This window comes from Pelmatolapia mariae, linkage group LG4 (assembly GCF_036321145.2).
Source record: "Pelmatolapia mariae isolate MD_Pm_ZW linkage group LG4, Pm_UMD_F_2, whole genome shotgun sequence".
NCBI lineage: Eukaryota > Metazoa > Chordata > Actinopteri > Cichliformes > Cichlidae > Pelmatolapia > Pelmatolapia mariae.
Genome location: NC_086230.1, coordinates 3,107,501 through 3,130,683, shown reverse-complemented (window position 1 = coordinate 3,130,683; position 23,183 = coordinate 3,107,501). Strand labels below are relative to the sequence as shown.

At 38.8% G+C, this 23,183-nt stretch overlaps 1 protein-coding gene across 1 annotated transcript; it reads right to left on the bottom strand.

Moving 5' to 3' along the window:
- Nucleotides 1-420: 420 nt before the first annotated feature.
- Nucleotides 421-11,943, bottom strand: cbx1a (chromobox homolog 1a (HP1 beta homolog Drosophila)). Its single transcript, XM_065470666.1, has 6 exons — nt 11,639-11,943; nt 10,561-10,739; nt 6,345-6,582; nt 5,822-5,993; nt 3,976-4,070; nt 421-3,200 (listed from the first exon to the last, which is right to left on the bottom strand). The coding sequence occupies exons 1-6, from the start codon at nt 11,941-11,943 to the stop codon at nt 3,050-3,052; spliced, it is 1,140 nt and encodes a 379-aa protein (XP_065326738.1). The 3' UTR covers nt 421-3,049.
- Nucleotides 11,944-23,183: the final 11,240 nt, after the last annotated feature.

Here is a 23,183-nt window from a genome sequence, read left to right as displayed (position 1 = left end):
GATCAACCCCTGAGTATTCAGCCATTAGAAGTATTTCAACAAATGTGGTTGGTTAAACTCTGTATTTAGGCGTTGAAGGCTGGGTGCAGATAAGCTGTTGCTTTGGCCTACACCCTGCCTGAAAGGCTTTTTAAAAAACAAAAACCAAAAACCTTTTTGTTTTGTTATGGCAGACAGACACATCCCTAGCTTAATCTTAATCTACACTTCACAATTCAGGATATTTATTTCAGCATCTCCACTACTTTTCTTATTCTGCATCTGCTAATACTGAGAAAAATGGCTACTAGAAAAGAACACATTTTAAGTGTCTTGGTTGGTAACTGTATTGAGATTCTGCTTTTGCAGTTTTTCTGGTCAGAGTAATACATCTTTGTGTGCACCTTAAAATTAAAGTAATTGAGAGTCCAAAGCCCAAAATAATTAGAAAACAAAAACCTTTTATTTTTCAAAACAGTTAAAAGTAGATCAGCCATGATGCCAACATAGCAAAGGAAAATGAACATGCAACAAGACAACACAAGCTAATCCACTAAAAACAAACAAAAACACAACAACAAAAGTTTGAGACAAGATGAGAAAACCTAAGTAGCAGACCTGGGTGCAGATAGTTCAGTTCCTTCCAGTCAGTGGTGAAGTAGTCAGGATGCAGGACGTGTCAGGACTTCACAGTAAAAACTTAAACCAGACTAGTTTAGCCTCTTGTGTTTGATTTAAAAGGCAAGAAACTGTTGCAACCTTTACCCAGTCTGTGTATGCATGAAGTACTCTTGTACGCCTTCCATACGTGACAGTCAGGGCTAAGGCTAATAAAAGGAGCGAAAAACAAAACAGAGGCACAGCAAAACGCCACGTAAAGTATGAACCGTTTTGAACCAGCTTACCCAGATATGCCAGCTACTGTTCTAACTTTAATACAGTATACATACATGTACACAACCGGGCTACATTCAACACAGAACACTTGACAAGTATTTTTAAACTGATTCTGCTCAGCATGCTAAAGTTTTAAAGATGCATCCTATTTTATTGACCAAAATAAGTGTCAAGCAAAGAATGTGAAAGAATACTGTATGTTAAGTGTTGCCCGGGCAGTGCAAGCTCAAATAATACAGCCTACAAAACACAGGTAAATGTGTGTGAAGATTTAAAAACAAGGGAGTGGAAATGAAGATCATTTGACAAACTTTCAGCCATCTGCTACAGCAGTGAAACCCACTTGTTTGTTATTGAGCCAGAAGACACCGCCACCTACCAGCCAAAGTGGCAGCAAACTTAACAAGCTGCCTTTATAGTTCAGCACTTCATGTGGCCGTTTTCCTGTTCTTTCCAAGACTACAGAAGCAGCTGACCTTCAGTGGACTTAGTTCACTTAAATGTTTTGCCCAATCAGAACAGCTTCTTAGGACAGCTCAAGATGTGAGTTTTTTCAACTTAGGCCCCTTCCAGACATGCACTTTTTTTCCTGAAAAAAAATCCTATCTATTACCAGACTGAGACTAACAGGGCACAGGTCTGAAGATCACATGAATAGATGGGACCAAAAGACTGCCCGCCCCCCTCCATGTCTCAGTCTCTTTGGCCTTTTACAAATTCAGAAGAAAGATCCGACTCACCAAGTGTGCGCAGCAGAGGTTACACGTTGCACCCCTGGCAGCACTTCAAGTCTATGCACATTGTCAAAAAACATGAAGTCTTAGCATACAAGACACAAGGCTCTTGGAGACTGTATGTATGAGCATGTAACAGTGACCCATGTTTTAGTAACAATTTAACAACTCTGACAGAATGTTGACAATGTTACATATATCTGAAAGGGGCTTTAGTGTCACTAAAATAGTTTCGAGCACAGAGTGGAGAGAGTAACTTTCAGGAAACACTGCACACAATGTTCACAAGCAGCTCGTTTAAAATAATAACCCCACCAGACTAGTTAACCAAACAACCAAGTATAACACGGTAATACTGGCTGCAGTTTGGGACTCGACTAACCAGCGACTAACAGCAGGTAACATACTCCACTCTCCACATTTAACACAACCTTTACCACTTGAAATGTCTGTAAACTAGCGGCTAATAAGAGCCTGTTTATCCCAACACATAGCTTATAACATGAAGCTACTGTCATAGTAGTTGAGTGTCAAAATGTCCAACTATACTGCATTTTTTTGGTGAAAATACATTGACTGGTATTAAATCCACATCTCAGAATAGTGGAATTTCTCTGGTCCACTTGTACTGTGACATCCGTAGCTGCCACACTGGCTGGTAGGATGATTAAGGCCCCTCATGTAGTCTCTAACCTGTCACTATGAACAGTCAATGATGCATGAGATTAAAATGAGCACATCAACAATAATGAGAAAATGGGTGGCACAAAGAACAGATACTGAAAGGACAAATTGTTTGTCCATTCTTTCACTCCTCACTTCATCCCCATTCAAAAGAATTTCCCACCTTTGTATCCTGACAAAGCAGGAAGAAAACTTTGTCTTGTCTGTCACAATTTGCAATCTTCTTTTACAACCTTTTTTTTCCCCTCCTTCCCCCTCTTCAAACACAGATATCTAAAATAAGGAACAGTGACTGGAGGAGAAAAACTTACAAATCACAGCCAAACTTTGAGCTTGCTTCTCCCACAAATGCAAAGGCAAAGAGGTAAGTTGACAGCTAGCTGCCACTTTTCACTAAGTGTAGGAGAAAATTTCATAATTTCCACTGTTTTCAGTTGAATATTGTTAAACATAGTGGGGGTTAAGGGAGGAAGTTAAGTATCAGCATACTTGTTTAAAAAAAAAAAAAGATGGTAAAAATAAATAATTAAAAACTTTTCAGCCAAGATACAGGTGGGACCATCTTTTGAGAAATCCTTGCAGGGCAGGAAAACAATTCTTATTCCCCCTCTGTCAGCCACATTGGCAGATATTTTTCACTGCTTTTGCTGCCAATGTGGCTGCTAGAGTTGACCAACCTGGATGACACCTCACCAGGGCACAGTTGATTTCCTGCCCTGCACCTCCCTTTTTTCTTTGCACCCCCCCCAAAAAATCTAGTCTTTTTTGTCTTCCTCTTTCTTCTCCTCTTCTTCTGTGGGGTAGGAGTGCCATGTGAGGCGTTCCTCATAGAAAGAGATGACCACCTGTGGACATTTGACGTTTGCTTCCTTAGCTGGGACAAGGTCAGCCTCATCTGAGTTTTTCCTGTTGAGTTTTATTGAAGAGAGAAATCTCATTAATGTCAAGAACCAAACTTTTTAGTTTGAAGCCATAGCCAATAGACTCACTGGCCTTTTTAATAGGCCCACCTGTTCAGCTATATTCTGACAGCTGTTGCGTACATGCGTGCTGTGCTGAAAATACATTGTATATTATTCTGTAGATGTGGTTACACTACAGACACTTCTTAAATATTGACAAAAATGCCAGATATTTTCTTGTAAATGTCCATATCCATGCAAAACAAAATGATTTTATTTGGCTGTAAAATCTCAGGAACAACCCAGTCCAACCAGACACAGATAACCTAGATGGGATATTGTCACTTAAAATCCTTCTCTTAATCTAAAAATCATTAAACAGTCCTGAATGATCAGGACCCAATATATCTTAGACCTCACAACACTTCCCTCTCAGTCTACAGGCTTATTTGTACTTCCTGGATTTTCCAAACAAATAATCACTTTTCTAATCATTAACAAAAAATGTAAAATGAATAAACTTGAGTAACAAAAAACCCATAAAAGAGCTTTACCAAAAGCCCTTTGAGTTAAATTGATTAAAACTCACAGTTTCCCTAATAAAGTGCTCAGTTACACAGTACAATAAACTCTGGAATCCAGGGTGAGAGGAAAAAATAACTTGCATCTATGAATTTATAAGACTTTTCGCTGAATTTGGATAACTGCTAACTTCCAAATGACAGAGCGGAGAAATAACTGGGATTCATTATGATACGTTTGTGACAATGAAAACTTACCACTTCATAAGGAACATCAGCTCTCCACTCGAGTCTGTCGCTCCAATAATCCTCTCAGGCTGCAGTCCTCTGCCAAAACCTCTGGCCTTCTCACCCTAGACACAGGAAGGCATTTGACAAAAGGTAAGGAAAACAAGCAGGCAGGGGACATCACTCCATAGACATTAAAGCAACTGTTTCTCAGGATTACCAGCGATGTTTGGGGCATGTTTACTTATCCAAAAGTCTCAGAAAACAAATAAAATTCCCAATAAACATTGATTATATCTCATTAACTCCATTACTAACCATTTCATTGGTGTAATGGTGTATACCCCTCACAGATCATGGTTCAATGAGGATAATTCACTCGTTTTCATAAAAAACACATTTTAAAACTTAATGTACGTTGGAAAGACCAACATATATCACTTATTTTACATGAAATTGATTATTTTAAAATGTTATTTTACAATTTCTATTTTTCTCCTTTTTATGCAGTGATGCAGAAAATGTAACATGTGACATGTCTTCTGGGTTAAATTGACCTGCTGACTTAAAATCAAGACTAATGACTCGAGAGGATTTGTAGTGAAAGTAAACTTTATTTAAGCACTGTTTTAGATCTAGAAAGGAACAAAATAAGAGATTAGCAATATGAAGACAGTGTGTGTGTGTCTGAGTCGCCACAGTACACTAGTGACATGCCGTCAATGTTGTGACAGTAACACTATGCAATGTTTAGAACTAGAAATACACAAAAATTAACAGGTGGAACTGAAACAGGTGCATGTGTCTACACAGCGCATGAGGGACATGTCATCACTGAATGTTTTCTGCAAATGAATTTTGCACTTTTTACAGAGGTCATGCTTGTCTTGACATCATCAGATGGCTTGCAGACCTGGCATCTCTGCCTCTTCCCACCAGCAGCAATCTAGAAAGAAGAGGATGATGATTACTGTTTTTTGCTGATCCCAAGACACACACAACATACTCTCACAGAGACACACACTTACCTCAAGCACTGGTGTAATGGGTGAAGCCCTCTCCCTCACTGTAGCTGCAGCAGGTGGGGTCCTTGGCATGTGCTGCCTCCGTTGTATATGCGGTACCACAAGCGCCTTCCCCAGCTCCTCAAGAAAGATGCGCCTCTTGTACAGCTTTGACACGTTCCACTCAGGAAAGATCTCCGTCCAAAGGACAAATGCGTCGTAGGCGGACAATCAATCATGTTGTAAAAGATGACCAGTGGCCAGCGTGCAGTCATTCGCTTAGTGCTGTAGGACACTGACTTTGTCCAAGTTGTCCACCCCCCCCCCTTTAGGTGGCACTGTAGACTTTCTCTTTAGAAGCTCCTGACCCAAGTTGTAGCTTGTGAAAAAATGTACTCACAAATTGTTATGCTGTGCTCCCTGAGACCTTGTGCCCCGATTCTTCTCTGGGACTCCTCCACCCAGCTTTCCAGCATGCATGTTCAATGCATAGCTGGTGTTTGCATCACATGCTGCCCAGATTTTTATGCCATACTTGGCTGGTTTGGAAGGCATATATTGCCCGAATGGGCAGCGAGCTCTAAATGCCACTAGCCTTTCATTCACTGTGACATTAGGGCCTAATGGGCCTTAGGGGTGCACATACGTAAATGATCCATTTTTATTTTATTTGTTGATTACCCTCATTAAGCCAAGTACAAGAAGTTCCATATTCAAAAAACCCTTTTAACTATTTTTTTTAAAGATTTTAAAAATGGGTCAGTTTGCCCCCGACATAACAGGAGGGTTAAAGCAACTGTGGGGAGATTTACAACACAAACAACTTTTGCAGGGGGAGCTTGACTACTCAGATTCTTTACTGAGGTTCTCACCTCCTCCTTCTTTCTTTTGCTTCCTCGCTCTTCTCCATCTCCCGAGGTTTCACTGGCTGCTTTCCGTTTGCTCTCCTTCTTTTTCTCTTCCTTCTCTTTGTGTTTCTGCATGTACTCAGCAATAAGGTCGGGGCAGTCCAAGTTTTCCTCTGGCTCCCATGTATTGTCCTCACTAGATAACATGAGTGCAGATGGAAAGATGTGATTTGCAGATATTCTAGTTCAAATTAAATCAATCTTTAATCTAAAATTCCTAATTGTATTCCCTAGTTCTTTTACATTTTTCAGTCCATTGCCTTGTTCAATGAGCACATTACCATGACAAATATAAAAGCTACAAAAAAAGCTGAAATTTGGTTAAGCTAAAAAAACAAAACCTCAGACATTTAATTTTAAAAAGTTAAAGTTTTGTAAAGTTCACTTTGCAATTGAACACAGTTAAACAAAACTAATCACTACATTTGATAAAAATGTGTCAGAATAAAGAATCTAACTAAAATGTGAAAGATACATTTGCACTCACTCTGAGAAGCCCTTCCATTTGAGCAGAAACTCCACTTTGCCCTTCACCACTCGGCGGTCCAAAACCTTTTCCACCACATACTCCTCTTCTTCCTCCTCCTCAGCTGCTCCTGCTACAGGGGCTGCTGCTGCTGCTCCTGCTGCTGGTGGTGGAGCTGCTGCAGGCTGCTCCTCCTCCTCTGCCTTCTTGGGCTTCTTTCCTGCTTGGGTCGCCAGCTTGACGTCTGATAAGATAACCTCTGAAGGTCCCAGGAGGAAAAGTGCACAGGTTATAATGAACTGGTTAGAAAGTTAAAAGTATCATTGCAATTAAAAGACATCACAATATTACTTTGTGGTCTGCATTATCTCCTTGATCAAAAACTATGAAATGTTGACAGCGCATATCTGATCAGCAGCAATTGGTCAGCCTGTAGATGACAAAGGTGGGTCTATGTGTTTAGCAGAGACTGAACATTTAGAATTTGCGTGAGAGGGCTGTCTCCAGGTAAAACAAATGTTCATGCAGATGATTCTCAGTTAAAATACATGATCCTTCTACACTGCCTAATTATTTTTCCCCACAACTTGTTCTACAGGTCAATAGATTACACTTATATGTTGTATACTGTCTTGATGCATGCTCAATCATCCAGGCAAGGAAACCCCAAAAAGCCGATTCTGCAAGTTTCCCCAACCTTAAACAATTTGCACATTAACAATCATAAAAATTAACCACATGACCCATTGCTGGTCAGTGGTGCTAGTTTCATTATTCAAATGCATTGTTTAAAAGGTTGGGGTTACCTGCATCTAAATGTCTTATCTAAAAGACATTTAGATCATTCTCCTTTAAACCTTACTGATGGTAAAGGAAAAAAAAAAATAGTCAAGGTCTCTTTCAGCCAGTTTGCTTCACAGGTGAACTCAAATGGTGAAAACAGTCTTTGTTAGGAATGTGATCCCCTCTCTTTTCTTCTCATCCCAGCCCCCTCAAGAAACAAATTCCTCCAAGCACCCAGGTCATTAAAACATGACCAGACGACACTCTCCTCCAGCTACAGGACTTTTTGGAACTGGTCCATTTCCAAACTGCAGACCTTCACTCAGTCTGTTCTTTTCTACATTGACAGCATTCTCAGACAGTACCATGAGCTGGAAGACTACTAACTGCATCTGCAGGTTTGCATCCAGCTTTTCAAATGTTACTTAGCCCTGTTTCTGTTTAAAGTATAGCTTCCCTAACCCTAGTTCATCATCATTTAAGGATTGTTCTGCTGTGAATGCATGCATTGAAGCAAAACAAACAAACAAACAAACACAAAACCCCCAAACAAAATAAAACTAAAAACTGGGTTCTCAGAACTTTGCCAGTATTCTTGCTTCCACACTTCACACACAGAAAGTGGGGGATCGTAAGAATTATGCAAATTATGAAAACGGTATAAAGTTTGGAGAGTGTTTGTTAGCCAATTTCGTGGAATCAGCATGGGCAAATAGGAGAATACTAAATAGGATAATACAGTAAATACTAGCCAGGAAGAGAGGACGGTGCTGATGGCTTAATGTCTTGACCGAATCACTGTTTAATGGCATGCAGGGGTTCCAGGTGAAGCAACAAATGGTTGTTCGCCTATACTGCAGGCTAAACTTTCCCTGCGATTTCGAGCATCAAAGATGAATGCACCGAGGCGGTAAAACGCCGCTGACCACACTGGCTACATACGTGTCAACTAATAAGTTTTTCCTATTCACTCTTTAAAAGACTAATGATATGAGATGAGCGTCAGTCGGCAGCAAATTTCTAGCGCGAAATCCTTAATGATACGCCGTTTAAATTTCTCGAGTCTGGCGGTTTGGTAGCGAAGAAAAGCGCCCGCCTCCATGTTGCCTATATCACCATGAATGCAGTTTGCAGCATGCCACCACCTGCAAACGCAAACTGCGACAACCTGTACACACAAATTCAATATTGAATTTGTAATCATACATACAACAATACCAGTGTTTCCAATCTATTTTCAAGTGCCAAAGACAACAAGTGTGGCTCGCAGTTTGTCCCTTATGCATGCACATGACGTGAGCCCCTTGCGCAGCACTAGCTTAAGAATGGACAAATGCTAATATAATTTCCAGACTAGGTGGGTTTACTTGAACTGGACTCGCCAGAAATGTAAAGTTCACAACATGAGCACGGAGACTAGCCAGGCGATCTGCCTCCTGCAAGTAAAGGGCAGGAGGCAGATCGCTGGCGCGTTTTGCCTCAAAATGCTAACGAACACGAGCCTTACCTTTGAAAAGAAAGCTTCGCGGCGCTTGTATGGGTTAATGGCAGGCCCGAGGGAGATTTAGCAGTGTCCAACAGACGAGTAAAGAAACTGGATGCACGGCAGTGGCGACACAAGAATATTAGCTGGCTTAGCAGCGTGCTCGAGAACGATGTTTGCAACGTGCTTTCTTAATGAGTCACACAATAGCCTCTGCCCCGATGCTAACAATCCGCACAACCACCTTCTGCCCGCCAACAGCACCACCGGATGTTACGTCAGTAGGTAACGTTACAAGCAAGGCACGGGAGTTGAAATAACAGCTTGTCCTTCTTTTAAACCTTTTGTTCAGAACAGTACGACAGTGGATTAAGTAACATTTTGATGCATCCTAAACTATCGATAACCACAGGTGTCAAACAAGTGGCAACCCCGGCCCAGGAGATAAAAATGAATGTAATGTGGTGATGCTAAAAGCTGCAGTTCCTCTCATATCCGCTTCAGACGGGCTTCGAAAGTGAGCCAATGCCCTTAGACTTAAAAAAAACAAAAACAAACTTTGTTGCAGAGCGATACAAAAATGTTTTGGCTTCTATGGATAGCTTCCCCGTTTATAACACGTGTCGTTGGATGTTGACTGATTTTCCTTTGCAGAGTAATCGGTGAGACAGTAAAGTTATTTATTACAGAGATGTGAAGAATATATATATATATATATATATATATATATATATATATATATATATATATATATTCTTATACATTCTTATATATATTATACATTCTTATATATATTCTTATATTTATGATATATATATATATATATATTCTTATACATTCTTATATATATTCTTATATTTATGATATATATATGTATATTCTTAACATCAGGGCTGGACTGGGACAAAAAATCGGCCCCGGCATTTTGACTAGAGACCGGCCCACCAGGTATTATAGGAAAAACCATAAAGCCTTTGAATGAAAACAAACGCTGTTGTCACAGTGATGTACACTGTCCTGTTGGTACATATGTATCAATCTAATAAACTACACCATCCTCCCTATTCTGGTATTCTAAACAGTACTTAGCCGAAATCCAAAGACTGCTTGGTCGAGTTAACCTCTTGAACTATCTACAACACATGGTGGAAACCTGAAATTAAGACAGAGAAGACTAGAGGTGAGACATGATCATTACTGAATATTAAAAATAATAAATGACAGATTTAGATATATTTTCATAAACTATTCATTTACCACATCAATAAACAGCATGGCAGGGTAAAATATTTTTTCTAACATGGCAACCTTTAAAAAATGAAAGGAGACAGAAAGACAGGTGAGAAAGAATAAAACTTAATTGACTTTTTGATGTAATTTTACACACAGTACTGGTACAGTATCTAGAAAATGTGGGAAATACTGGCATCATATACAGTACTTACTTCTGAAGAAATTATGATGGGACCCTGAAATAAATTACTATGTACAATAATGGATTTCTATACATTTTACATCAGGGTCATTCCTACTATTCGGCGCCATTTCAGTGTGATCACTCTTCATCAAAAAATACAAAATTTTGAATTATTTTAACATTTCATCTAAAAGAGGGATTTTCAACCTATAAGAAAAATGTATTGGTCCAGCTAAGGATATTATATTATAATATTTTTTAAAATCAAAGTCTTTATCCATGACGTGCCAAATGTCCACCCTGTTACAGGACATTCAATTTTCTATTAATAACTGTTTTGAATACACAGTTATAGTAATATTTACATTTTCTAAAAGCTACAATGTCCCTTTTTAAAATCTGCAAGGAAATTTCAAGGAAGTATTTTAAACAAGCATTATATTGAAAGAAGACAGGTTCAGTTTTAAGACACAGTGTAATTTCAAAAGATTGTTGATTGTTGTTAGGAGGTCTCAAGAGTGTGTGTGTTGTACTGAAACAGTCTTTGCACTCACCGTATGCACAGACTTTGGATTTAGCATCACACATTGTTGCATCTACCATCTCTTCAATGTGTTTTGTTGCTGACAGACCTTGGACGTACAGGGCATTGGCCATGAACTGTAAGTTCTCATGTGTCCTGCACTGACAGGTTTCACGATCAGCTTCTGTGGGCACCACAACCCAAAATGGTCTTAAGGTGCAGAAACAAGAATATGAGACCTGATGCTCAGTTTCTGAAAGAAACTTATGGTGCAGATTCTTCAGTGAATCAGTTAGCAAACGTTTCTGTTTTTTTATTTTCTTTTGAGTTACAGTTTGCTTTCGTCCTGTTGTCATCCGACTGACGTCATCTCTTAAGAAGAAGGCCTTTATTTTCTGCTTGCAATCAACTGGTAATCTATTGCTTTCCTTTCTTTCAAAGGTTATGAGCCCTCCATCTTGTCTTTGACCACGCTTTTTTGAAAAGCCTAGAGCTGTCTGTGCAGCCCTCTGTAGCCTGTATTTCTTTATAATTTTTCCTATTGTCGTTTTTGCAATAATTTGCCTCTCTCGTTCCTTTTTGGTGTTTTTGTATTTATTCCTGATTTCCTCAATGATTGATTCCTGCAGTAATAGTCTTTTCCTAATTGTGTTGCTAACTGTTTCATGACGCAGCAGTGCATCCACTTTAGAACGTGGGGATTTTTTTTCCCCACCCAAACGCTGGCACCTCTTCTTGTATTTTTCTTTTTTTCTCTTTTCCTTTTCCAACAAGGCCTTTAGCTCTTTAATTTCATTCTTGAGTCTCCTTCTTCCCTGTCTAATATTCCTTCGTCCAACAATGTATTGCCTACAACACAGGAAATATTGTCACAATTATTATATATATATGTTTAGATAAATGTTTAGATACAGTATAAGATAGACGTTGGATATTATATGTTTATAATGTATTAGGCAGGTAGACTCACACACACACACACTCTCTCTCTCTCTCTCTCTCTCTCTCTCTCTCTCTCTCTCTCTTTTTAGGGCAAAATCACGTTTTATCATTCAAATACAAAATCTACCTAATCAGCAAAGCATTGAACTGTCAACTCTTCTTCTAACCTTGAGGGTCCTGGTTGCGGGGCATTTTCGGGCTCTAGGGAATATTCTGGACTTAGGGGAGGAGTATTCATAGCCTCAAATTCTGTCCTGCCTTTGGCACTAGCCCTCTGCTTTCTTTTCCTTTCTCGCCACTGCTTTCTCTGTGCTCTCTTCTGTCGTTCACTGAGATCTGCCACTTTCTTTTTTTTCCCTTCCTCTCTGTCCTTTCTCCACTTCTCTTTCTCTTTATTGAGATATATCTGTCTTCTCTCAGGGTCAGCATCACGACGTGCTCGGTAGCGCCGCTGCTTCTCCGCAGCAGACATTGGTGCCATTCCCTGAAAAATGTATACTATTCAAAATCTTCTAAAAGTATATATATACAGGTTAATAATAATTACCAATACACACTTGTATAAATAACCCTAAACACTAAACTTCTATCATCTTACGTCCCCCCTGTTACCATGTGTCCCCCCTGTTACAGTGCATAGCAATAACAGGGGTGACGGTAACAGGGGGGAGATTTTATGCTAAACTTAGCCATTACTACTAGTATGATGAACAACAAGCTAGTACATGGTGACCACTAAGAACCATTTTTAACATGTTTATTAGCCATATTATAAAAATTACAAAAAAAAAATTGTTTCCACTATTAATAAGCGTAACAGGTTGGGCGTGTTATGCTTTGCCACATTACAAAATCTTGCTAAAACATTGAAAAAAGGGTTGATTAAAGAGTGGTACTTACTCGTCTTCTCCTTGAAAGTTTTCCCTCCAAAATATGTTACATCCGGGAGTGTCATGTGACTAAAAGAATAATCAGGTGATGTGTTCTATGGAATTCTTATCAGAGTAACAGGGGTGACAGTTGATTCAGGGACACAACATTTTTTAAAGATTTTAAGTATTAAACATGCATTAATAATAAAAAAGAACATTTGATGAGGAACATTAGAAATAAGCCAATCCAGAAATGATGAAAAATCTAGATTTTTTTTTTTTTTTTAAGTTATATTTGTAACTGAAGTCGAGCAAGCATGACTGGGGACATAGTACTTTAGTGACTTGTGCTAAAATAAAAGTAATTTACTTTTAATGTATTTATCCTGTGTATATATCAATGTGTTCTATGGTAGAGGGGGGTTAAACATACAAGAAAATGGTTTAGAAATAAGCATTAGACAAGTTTTACACTAAATATACCATATTATGTCATTAGGACTTGTAGAATTAAAGAAATTAGTTTACTGCTGAACTGTATATAACCAGCATCCTTATCATTACATTAATTATCATTTCATCAAAGCATTTATTGAAGCTGTCGGCATTATGTTATAATTTGTATTACAGGGGTTATCATAATCAAATATTAACATGTTTATGACAGGTGCAGTTATAACCACTTTAAATTGTTGAGGTAAATCTATCATCTTAAAAGCTTATAGTTACAGGTGACACAAGGAGGACAAGTCCATGGGGACCTCAAAGGCCTGAGATCATTACCATATTTGGATGGATGCCAGAAAGGGGAACTTCTGTGTCTGCAGTTATCTCTTAAAATACATGAATGTTCTGTACATGCAAATTATGTGACTGTAAACGCAAGAAGGGGCGTTACAATACCCTGATGTTATAAAAGCAATCTAGAGTGTATTTTGGGCAGAGATGTACAACTGATGTTTTGCAGTTTACACCTCTCCACGCTGCGTGCATTCATTAAAATCAGATCGCAAAAAACTTGGAGTTTATCCCTTGGAGGGTTAATTTAAATTTTGTTTAAATTCGGTAGGATATTTAGGGATTAGAGCAGATACAGTTTGGAACTGAGACTGTCATTGACGATCAAAAACTTGGAGTTTATCCCTTGGAGGGTTAATTTAAATTTTGTCTAAATTCTGTAGGTTGTGCAATCTAAGGCCTTGTAAATATTTGATGTATGAGACGTCTCTGTATTATAATTTGACTGTTTGTATATAGATTGTGTCTGCCACGGGGGCTGCAGAAGGCAGGTTATTTTGAGATTGTGTGTCTGTGTCTATGTAAATGAGATGCCTGTGACTTATTTAGAGTGACATTTCCTGTTTACTAATGAGTGGCTAATGACTGACTGCAGAGCCTGGGTTAAGGACGACTTATATTGGTGTTTTAAGGGAAGAATTGCTTTTATTTCTACTTTGTTGGCATTACGGTTGTTAGATACGATGACTACTTTATGATACATGTAGAATTGGAGTATGGGTTTTGCTTTACACGTCCTTGAACGACGTAATACTTGTTGAAAGTAATAGGACTTGTGTTTTATTGACTCTTTGTACTGACACCGTGTTTTTTGACTAACATTTTATAACAGTTTGTGTAAATACACATGTTGGATTCAGGGTATTGTGTAGTTGAATATACATGGACAGGGGATGTTTATGACGTAACCTGTCGATGTCACGCTGTGGTTTCAGATATTAATTACGGCTTTTTAGTAACTTCAGTAATAAGGCGATCAGAAGAAGCAGTATTAGATTTTGCATGTAGTAGTATTGTTATATTTCGGGCCCTGGAATTATACTGTAGGCAGGATAGAAATCTAAATCCCACTGACGCCGAACGGGACTTTCCGGACTTCTGTGCAAGTGCATTCAGGGATTTTGAAATTCAGTTCTAGTGGACGGGATAAATTGCTGTCTCATTTTGCATGTGTGTGATTGGCTTTCAAATGTAGTTTTGTAATGTAACCTGTACACTCCATGGAGGAAACAGACCATGGAGTTTTGGAAGAAGATAGCAGAGATATGACTGGCTTTACGTTTAGTCTTGTGTTGACTCCAATAACGGATGCTCAGACAGGGCTGGTTGAAACAGAGGTGCGTGTTTGCTGTGAAATAGGGGCCACTGACCATGACTCAAAACACAAAGGCTGTGAGATTAAAAATTACTGTGAGTAACGGTTTGACTTTTGACTATGGAAATAATATGCTTACTTTTGGGTCTATGAAGATATTTGACTTTGAGTGATGTTATGAGAGGTTGAGTTTATTTTTCTGTTTAAAAACACATAAGTATATGGACTTAGTACACCCACTCAAGAAATTATTGTGTGACTGATGCTACAAAACTGACATAAAGAATGGTGATGTGTGTGGAGAAGTGTTAGTTGTCCTGATTTGTGAAAGAGCGCTATTAAAATGTGTGTGAGTGAAATGAAGGCATATTGTTTTTAGATAAAGATTTAGTAGAATTACTGATTATTTGTAGACTGTGAAATTAAAAGGAAGTCTCTGCAGAAGCTGTAGAAACAGGAAATACTGTGCTGCTGTGTGTGTGAGAGGAAGGTGTGTGAGTGATTGATGATGTGAGGGGAGCACCCAGAGAAATAGACAGACCTTAAATTCTAAGAAGATTAAGCGAATGCATGTTTTAAGAAAAGTAATAAAGTAATAAAATTATATTAATTACAGGTTTTAGAAAAGAGACAGACCGAGAGAAATAAATGCATGAACTAACAATTACATTAATGAAGTGAAAACGCACGTACACAAACTGTTACAGGTGAAATTATTGTTGGAAAGTTTAATACACACATGAAATAAAGAAAGCAGTTTACACTCCTTTAATTTCCAGAACCAGTGTGTCCCCCAGACCTGATAACACCCTTGCCCAGTTGGCCCCCGTATCAGGCGAGCATGGAAGGCTGGACAGCCCATGACGGGTAAGATCCCACCTCGAAACCCTGGGACAACCTAAGGCAAGGCGCAGTCACGATTGCTTGAACCTAAGTCCCGGAGTGACCTTGGAGTCACTGGAGGAGACGGGACTTCAACGGGTAAAGCCGCTGGGCACAGGCGAAGGGGAAATGCCACTAACAATGACCAGTGATGAGCCAGAGAGAGAAAACACACCCTGTCAAAAGGAGTCTGAAACACTGCAAAAGAAACATTTACAAGATCACAAAGATCACGAATAAAAATTTATAAAAATAACACATACAAACAGAAAATGCACTAACCTTACAGAGATAAGCTCATGAAGAGTAATGCATAGATAGTGATTAAAATCTGGCTAAGAACATAAACATATGTAATTAAATGAGCTTGCTAATTTCATGACTGTTAAAATAGTGTGAATGTTGAAGAAAATACACTTAAAACACACTTGGATAAAATAGAGTTGTGGAATAACTCAAACGAAGCTGTATGACAAGGGAGTGAGTTATGGAAAAAACAAAACAAAAAAACAAAAAAAAACAAAAGAGAAGTGATTAAAGTAGTTTAAAAAGGGTGACTTAGGAGCGCTGTTGCACTGATTGATAAAAGCAAGTGATTAGTATAGAAAGAAAATGAAAATAATTGAATAATGTGATAAGGTTTAAACATGTATTTATCTTGTGACTGAGTATGAAAATTAGTTGGAGAGCTAATGTGAGTGATGACAGAGGAGCTTGCTGTGTGTGTGTGATTGAGGCCTTAAAGGAGAAGTAGACAGTTCAGAGGTGTAAATTTGATTAAGAGGTTTATAAATTAGTGTTGACACATTGTTATAACGTGTTTATATCTTAGGCTGAATGTGAGTATGGTAAAATGCTTGAAGGGGGATATTGTTGTGTACTAAACGGTGCAGCTTTTGGCGAGGTTTTCAGTGAGTTGAACGGTGATTGTTCAGATTGTTGAAGATTTTTGAGGTTGTTGTTTTTATTTTAATAGAGGGAGTTTTAATAAACATGGACATGTTTAAGGGTGGTTTGTAACAGTGCACTTAGAAAGAAAAAACCTGTCAGGTGATTTTGTTTTGTGCTTTGATGAGCTAATAATCCGCTCTCTTTTTTCTAATTTTTGTTCTAAGCAGGCCTGCAAAAGAATGAATAACAGCGTTGACAAAAGTCTCAGGAGAACAAAAACTAAGGTGACCTTTTCCAGATTACAATGGGCGAAGGAAAGAGGCCACGTGTGGGGATCTGATCAGATTGTGAGTCCCTGTCTAAAAGGATTGCAGCGAGCCAATCCAGTCCAAAAGTATAAAGAACTATTTTCCTAGAAACAAGTAAAAAGAAAATAGATGATTATATAAATAAACTGAGTTTGCTGTAAGTGGGAAATCTAATTATTTGTGTGGAAGTCTACCAACACCCGATGTTAATGCGTGTGAGTGAATGTGTGGGAATGGACAGGTGAATGGACGGACCAGGCAGACCATAGGTTGGACCGACTGGACACTGACAAAAGACTGGACTAAGGTTGGACACATGACTGATAACTGTTGTGTTTTAAGTTTTCTTTTATAACACAGGTTGGATCATAAGTGGGAGAAACTGAGTATGAAATGTAAAGTTTTGGTTAACAAACAGGTTTTTGTTTCTAGGACGTTCCAAGGACGCAGGCTGTGGATGGAGCCAAGAAAAGATTTGACATGATGATTAATTTGATTTCATTCCTTAAACACAGGTTTGAAGGGCCGGAGCATGTATACCTAATATGATATGACTAACCTTTTTCTTTTAATTGCCTAACCTCAAGTGAAGGATTTTGAGTTTGTAACACATGAGATGTGTCACAAAAGGGGGGAGTTACAGGATTTAAGGTTTAATTTGAAATGGGTTTTAGGATTACTTGATGACATTATAATCTAGGTATGGTAAAACTGAGGCAGAAATTGTTATTTTCAGGTTCTTTTTGATTTCTAGAAAAAGGGTATAATTTAGACTTGAACATACAGATATGTCAAAGGAAAATCGTATATATGTGATCAGCTATATGAAATGTGCTCTTTTAGGATTACTAAGCAAATGTCTACGTGACTTTTTATCTAATAACTGTTGTGAAGATAAACTTGTTTACCAACTAGCAGTTTGCTCTCTTGTAGAACATACAGACTTAGAAAAGGGGAACCTCAGCTCTGAGTTCTGAGAATAACTCTGGTATCTTTGTAAGTTGGTAGAGTTTGTAATTAAATGTGGGCTTGAAAAGAGGAAGCAAATTTGGTACAGGATGTGCTTGAGATGATCAGATGAGAGAAGGGGAAGGTCAGGAATAGTTTAAATTAACATTGAGAAATTAAATTGGGTGAAAGGGGGGTGTAGCAAGTAGATTCAGGGCAGCTCACAGCCCGGCGTAAACGCAAGGTGCTGTCACACAGCTTAAGTTATTTGTTTGATTTATTTTATGACAAAATAATAAGGAAACATTGAAAACATACAACCCGTTGAGGAGACAGATAGGGTTGGCCAATCGAAAGGTTTTGTTTGTTTAGCATGATATCTTTTGTTATATTTTAGCGTTTAACATGGAAAATGCCTCTCTGGAGCTTTTCTCCTGATGCTACCCCACCAAAAGACACTTATCCATAGAGACTATGTCAGCTCCCAAACAGACAACAACAAACCAACACTAGCAATAAACAATCTAAATATAAATAATAACAAATAAAGAACAATACAGAATCCAAATTTGAACCGAGGAATAAAATAGTGAAATGTGGATTATTAAATATTAAGTATCTCTCTTAAAAGGTCTCTGTTAGCTGACGCCAAGCGGTCGCAGCAGATGGCTGCCCGTACCTGAGCATGGTTCTGCCGGAGGTTTCTTCCTGTTAAAAGGGAGTTTTTCCTTCACACTGTTGCCAAAGTGCTTGCTCAATAGGGGGTCACAAGATTGTTGGGTTTTTCTCTGTATATATGAAGCGCCTTGAGGCAATTTTTGTTGTGATTTGGCGCTATATAAATAAAATTAAATGGGAATGTATTGAAGTAAACTTAAATGTCATAAACTAGGAATTAGTTCATTTCTCAGGGGAGAAATGAAAAAACGGGGACTGGTGTTAGGAATAAAAGCTATATTTTTAATATGAATCTGCTCATTATCTTGTTTTATGTACTTTAATAATGAAGGCTGGCTTGTAGAGCAAGGCCACTTTTTACTGACAAACAAGTGCTCAGCCAGACTGAAAAAAAACAGGAAGCTTTAGTGCACAAGGCATATTAATAGATATAGACACAAAAAGAGGAACTCCCCATATAAAGAACGTTAAAAACTGTGTGAAGTATAAAGTACCGAAATAACACCATATAAGTCACAGCTGATGATTGTAATATTAGAGAGCTCTTGCAACTGGCGTCTGAGCTGTGCAGAGGTCTCTCACCCCCGGAAGAGGATTAAATAAAAAAGCTCCAAATCCGACATTTACACATGAAGAAATCAATATGGCAGATTTAATGGGATTAGGAGGACCTCATGATTGTACCAAGAAAGCAGAACTTGAAGGGAAAGTCAGGGAAGATTTAAAAGCAGGACCTGTTGGGATTTGGGATTTAGAGATTTTTTATTGCCATGATATAATGTGGCTTATGATGACTGCATTAATAACAGGTTGTACAGTATTATTTTAATAGTATTGAATATGTTTGTCATAACAGTGACATCTCTATTTGCAGGTTGAGTTAATTTTATACACAGTGCATAACTGTGCTTGTTTAGAGTTGATGTTCCGTCCAAAAGGGTTTTAAGCTTCACTGGTGAGAGTGTCCAGGTGATACATGTTGAGGGAAGATGAGAACATAGCAGGTTAATTGCATGCACGCTTACAAACACACATGATTTAAATATAGGCGAGGCCAAAGGCCTGGACTTGATGTAGCTTTTAACTTTACAGCTCCTAACTTCCAGGAATGGCGTGGAGTGTAATGAATGAATGCAAAACATGCTTACAGACACAAACATGACATAGATTTATTTTACAGGGTAAAGGTGGAATACATGGTGCTTTGTTTCTGCTTAGCCACTAATGAGGTAAAAGGTGTTGAAGATAAATATGCAATAAGTGAACAGGAAATGTGTGAGGGTGAGCCGGGTGAAACAAAATGTTGTAGATAATAGAAACTTGTCTAAACTGGCATTAACAGCAACTTTTGCATGTTACGTATATGCTTGAAGCCAAAAGAGGCGTAAATCCTGATAGAAAATTTTGAAGTGTGCTTTCTAGCGGAGATTTAGGCTGACAGGGGGATGGTGTGTATTTTACTCGGGTTGTGTTTAAGAAAACTAAAAGCGTTGCTCACACACATAAAGAGTATTGAGATTAAGTAAAGTTAATATAAAGGATAGAGCCCAGAACATGATATTGTGAACCAACTTTGAATAAGGACAGGAACCTTAGATGAACACAGTAGGTTAGTAAGGTGTAGCAGAGAGAGGCTGTTTGTTTTTTATCCCTTACAGGAGAAGATTTCCACTAGAGAGGGACCCAGAAAAGGAGCAGGGACCACTTAAGCATGAAGTGTTTTCAAGCGGGAGCTGGTGTTTTATTACTGGACCACCTAGAGGACATGAGGTTATTGTCTGATTAGCTGAGTCAGAGGACGGCTAGAGAGGGTCAGAGCGAAGGAAGTGGACCTGGGAATGGTGGTTTCGGGGCCCATGATGCCATTAATGGATGTAGAGGTGACAGAGTGGGTCGAGGAGTGACCCAAGGAAATGGTGTGGTGATGTCTCTGGGAGAGACATCAAGAGAGGGAATTGTAGAATTAAAGAAATTAGTTTACTGCTGAACTGTATATAACCAGCATCCTTATCATTACATTAATTATCATTTCATCAAAGCATTTATTGAAGCTGTCGGCATTATGTTATAATTTGTATTACAGGGGTTATCATAATCAAATATTAACATGTTTATGACAGGTGCAGTTATAACCACTTTAAATTGTTGAGGTAAATCTATCATCTTAAAAGCTTATAGTTACAGGTGACACAAGGAGGACAAGTCCATGGGGACCTCAAAGGCCTGAGATCATTACCATATTTGGATGGATGCCAGAAAGGGGAACTTCTGTGTCTGCAGTTAATTCTTAAAATACATGAATGTTCTGTACATGCAAATTATGTGACTGTAAACGCAAGAAGGGGCGTTACAATACCCTGATGTTATAAAAGCAATCTAGAGTGTATTTTGGGCAGAGATGTACAACTGATGTTTTGCAGTTTACACCTCTCCACGCTGCGTGCATTCATTAAAATCAATTGTTTGACCGACTTCTTCTGGACCATCATTGTTTTACTCTCGTCCTCAATTTCGGACCCGTAACAGACTCAAATGGCACCAAATAGTAAGAATGACCCATCAGATGAAAAAGTTTGTTGTAAGATTCAGATAATTATTCATTAAAAAATAGACATTTTAAATGAGAATAAGAAAGAAAAGTATTTCTTTGTGCCCCTCTTTCCCTGTTAATGTCCTACCTGGCCCCCTGGCAAAACTTTGCTAGACCTGCCCCTGCACAGTTACCAGCTGTCAGCTACTTAGAAAAGGATCCTGGTGTTATTTGTCTCTCAGACACAGTTCATAACTTCCCTTCAACTCATTCATGTCACCTAAAAGGTAAACCTGTTTCTCCATCACCTGTTCAGCTCTGATGATTCAGTAAGGACATCTCCTGGTTTCATCTTCATGTTTCCCTCTCACCACATATCCAAACCGACATCATGAGCAGCAGCTTTTACAGCTGTGGCTCCAGCAAACATCAGCTGATACTAGAAATTAATATTAAATACATTTAACAACAGCTGACCAAGCTTAAACATGCTGCTATTGTTTAACGCGACATCCGCTGGTTTCCTCTTTCTGGCGCAAAGTGGGCGATAAACAAACAAGAGAGGAAAGCCGATCAGCTGATCATTGATCAGTTTCATGATTGAAATAACAACAGGGGAGAGAGAATGAGAGAAGAAGAAGAAACAGCTGCAGCATAAATGGCCTGTATTTGTATAGCGCTTTTCTAGTCCCTAAGGACCCCAAAGTGCTTTACACAACCTGTCATCCACACATTCGCACACTGGTGATGGCAAGCTACATTGTAGCCACAGCCACCCTGGGGCGCACTGACAGAGGCGAGGCTGCCGAACACTGGCGCCACCAGGCCCTCTGACCACCACCAGTAGGCAACGGGTGAAGTGTCTTGCCCAAGGACACAACGACTGAGACTGTCCAAGCCGGGGCTCGAACCGGCAACCTTCCGATTACAAGGCGAACTCCCAACTCTTGAGCCACGATCGAAGACACAGAATAAATCCAGCTTTGTGTCTTTTCCATTATAGCTGAAGTACGGGACAAATCGCATTCCTTTTCAGCTCAACACGAATATTTTCTCTGAATACGAGATGCTCCCGTTTTTTCGGGGATGGTTGGAAACTAATTAACCTTATGAATAAAATAAATTTCAACATCGGTAACATCATAGCACCCGCCCAGCAGTATATAAACTCCGTCATGCTAGCTAGTACACGTACGAGTTATTGTAACTGACTGTAAAAAGTCAGCATAACGAAAATAAACTCCACCTAAACTTGGTTTATATCTGACCCAGATAGACTGCAGGTCATAACTTCTTACCTGAAGTTCAGTTCACCGCCTCGGGTCTCTCCTCCTCCTGCCTTTCTGTCATCCACCTGCCAGCCTGTTGCACCTGCTGGCCTCCACCACTTGCTAATGTTACTCAATCTGTGGAAGCTCCGCAATAGCCACCACCAAACAATTGAGTTATTTTTGCACATCTCCCAGCATCTGTCCAATCCACCACCTTTCAGTGTTTATACCGTTACGAAAAAAAGAAAAAAAAAAAACCCGTCGGCCCATAAAAACGAAAAATCACCATCGGCCCACCGGGCAAATGCCCGGTATATATATTCATCACATGTATTCTTCACATCTCTGTATATATATATATATATATTAGTGATGGTAAATTCGATTCTTTTTACTGAATCGAGTTTGAATGAGTCACTCATCAAAGTGAATCGGGTTTTTTGAGTCATTTGAGTCACTGAGTCAGTTGACCAGAGAGTGCAAAAAATTTACATTTTCACTCAAACTTAATTTGTTTCTCTTTTCATGTAAATCCTACTGCTAAGATGAGTGATTGAAAAAGAAAAACAACTATTTTTATAGAGCATAAAAGAGCAAAAAAGAGATTTCTAAAGGAAACATTTATTTTATTTATTTTTATTTTATTAGTATTTTCCTCAAATGTGTCAAATATATATTTTCTCATCTAAATGTCCACTGAGCTGTGTGCCAGGGGGCGGTAATGCTCCTTAACATTGGTTGCCAACCAAGAAGAAGAAGAAGAATCTGTGAGCCAGGAGGGAGGGGGTGAGTGAGTGGTTCGCTTATGCTACGATCAGTGTTGGGAAGGTTACTTTTGAAATGTATTCCACTACAGATTACAGAATACATGCCCCAAAATGTATTTTGTAACGTATTCCGTTACGTTACTCAATGAGAGTAACGTATTTGGAATACTTTGGATTACTTAATATGTTATCATGCTTTTTACAACTACATGAATGTACTATTGCTGTGTGATTTATTACTATTACTGAAGGTTATTCGCCATACCAATATCAACAAGATTTTTAAATCTTAATATAAAATGAGTAACAGTAGGGTGGACATTAGGTAAGACTGCACTTTTTGCAGTCATCTCATATAGAAAACTATAACGCGCGTATATAAAACAGGTCCGCGGCTCCGAACCGTAGTAAAGGGACCTCTGGCTAATACGTTGGGTTCGTGTCGGTCTCGT

What these genes read in the sequence shown, in the direction of transcription:
- cbx1a (XM_065470666.1), bottom strand. Translation starts at nt 11,943, where the DNA reads ATGTCTGCTGCGGAGAAGCAGCGGCGCTACCGAGCACGTCGTGATGCT. An exon ending in CCGCAACCAGGACCCTCAAG is followed by an intron (nt 10,740 to 11,638) that starts GTTAGAAGAAGA and finishes CTGCACCTTAAG; the next exon opens with ACCATTTTGGGTTGTGGTGC. An exon ending in GCAAAAGAAAGAAGGAGGAG is followed by an intron (nt 4,071 to 5,821) that starts GTGAGAACCTCA and finishes TCCTGTGTCTAG; the next exon opens with GGTGAGAAGGCCAGAGGTTT.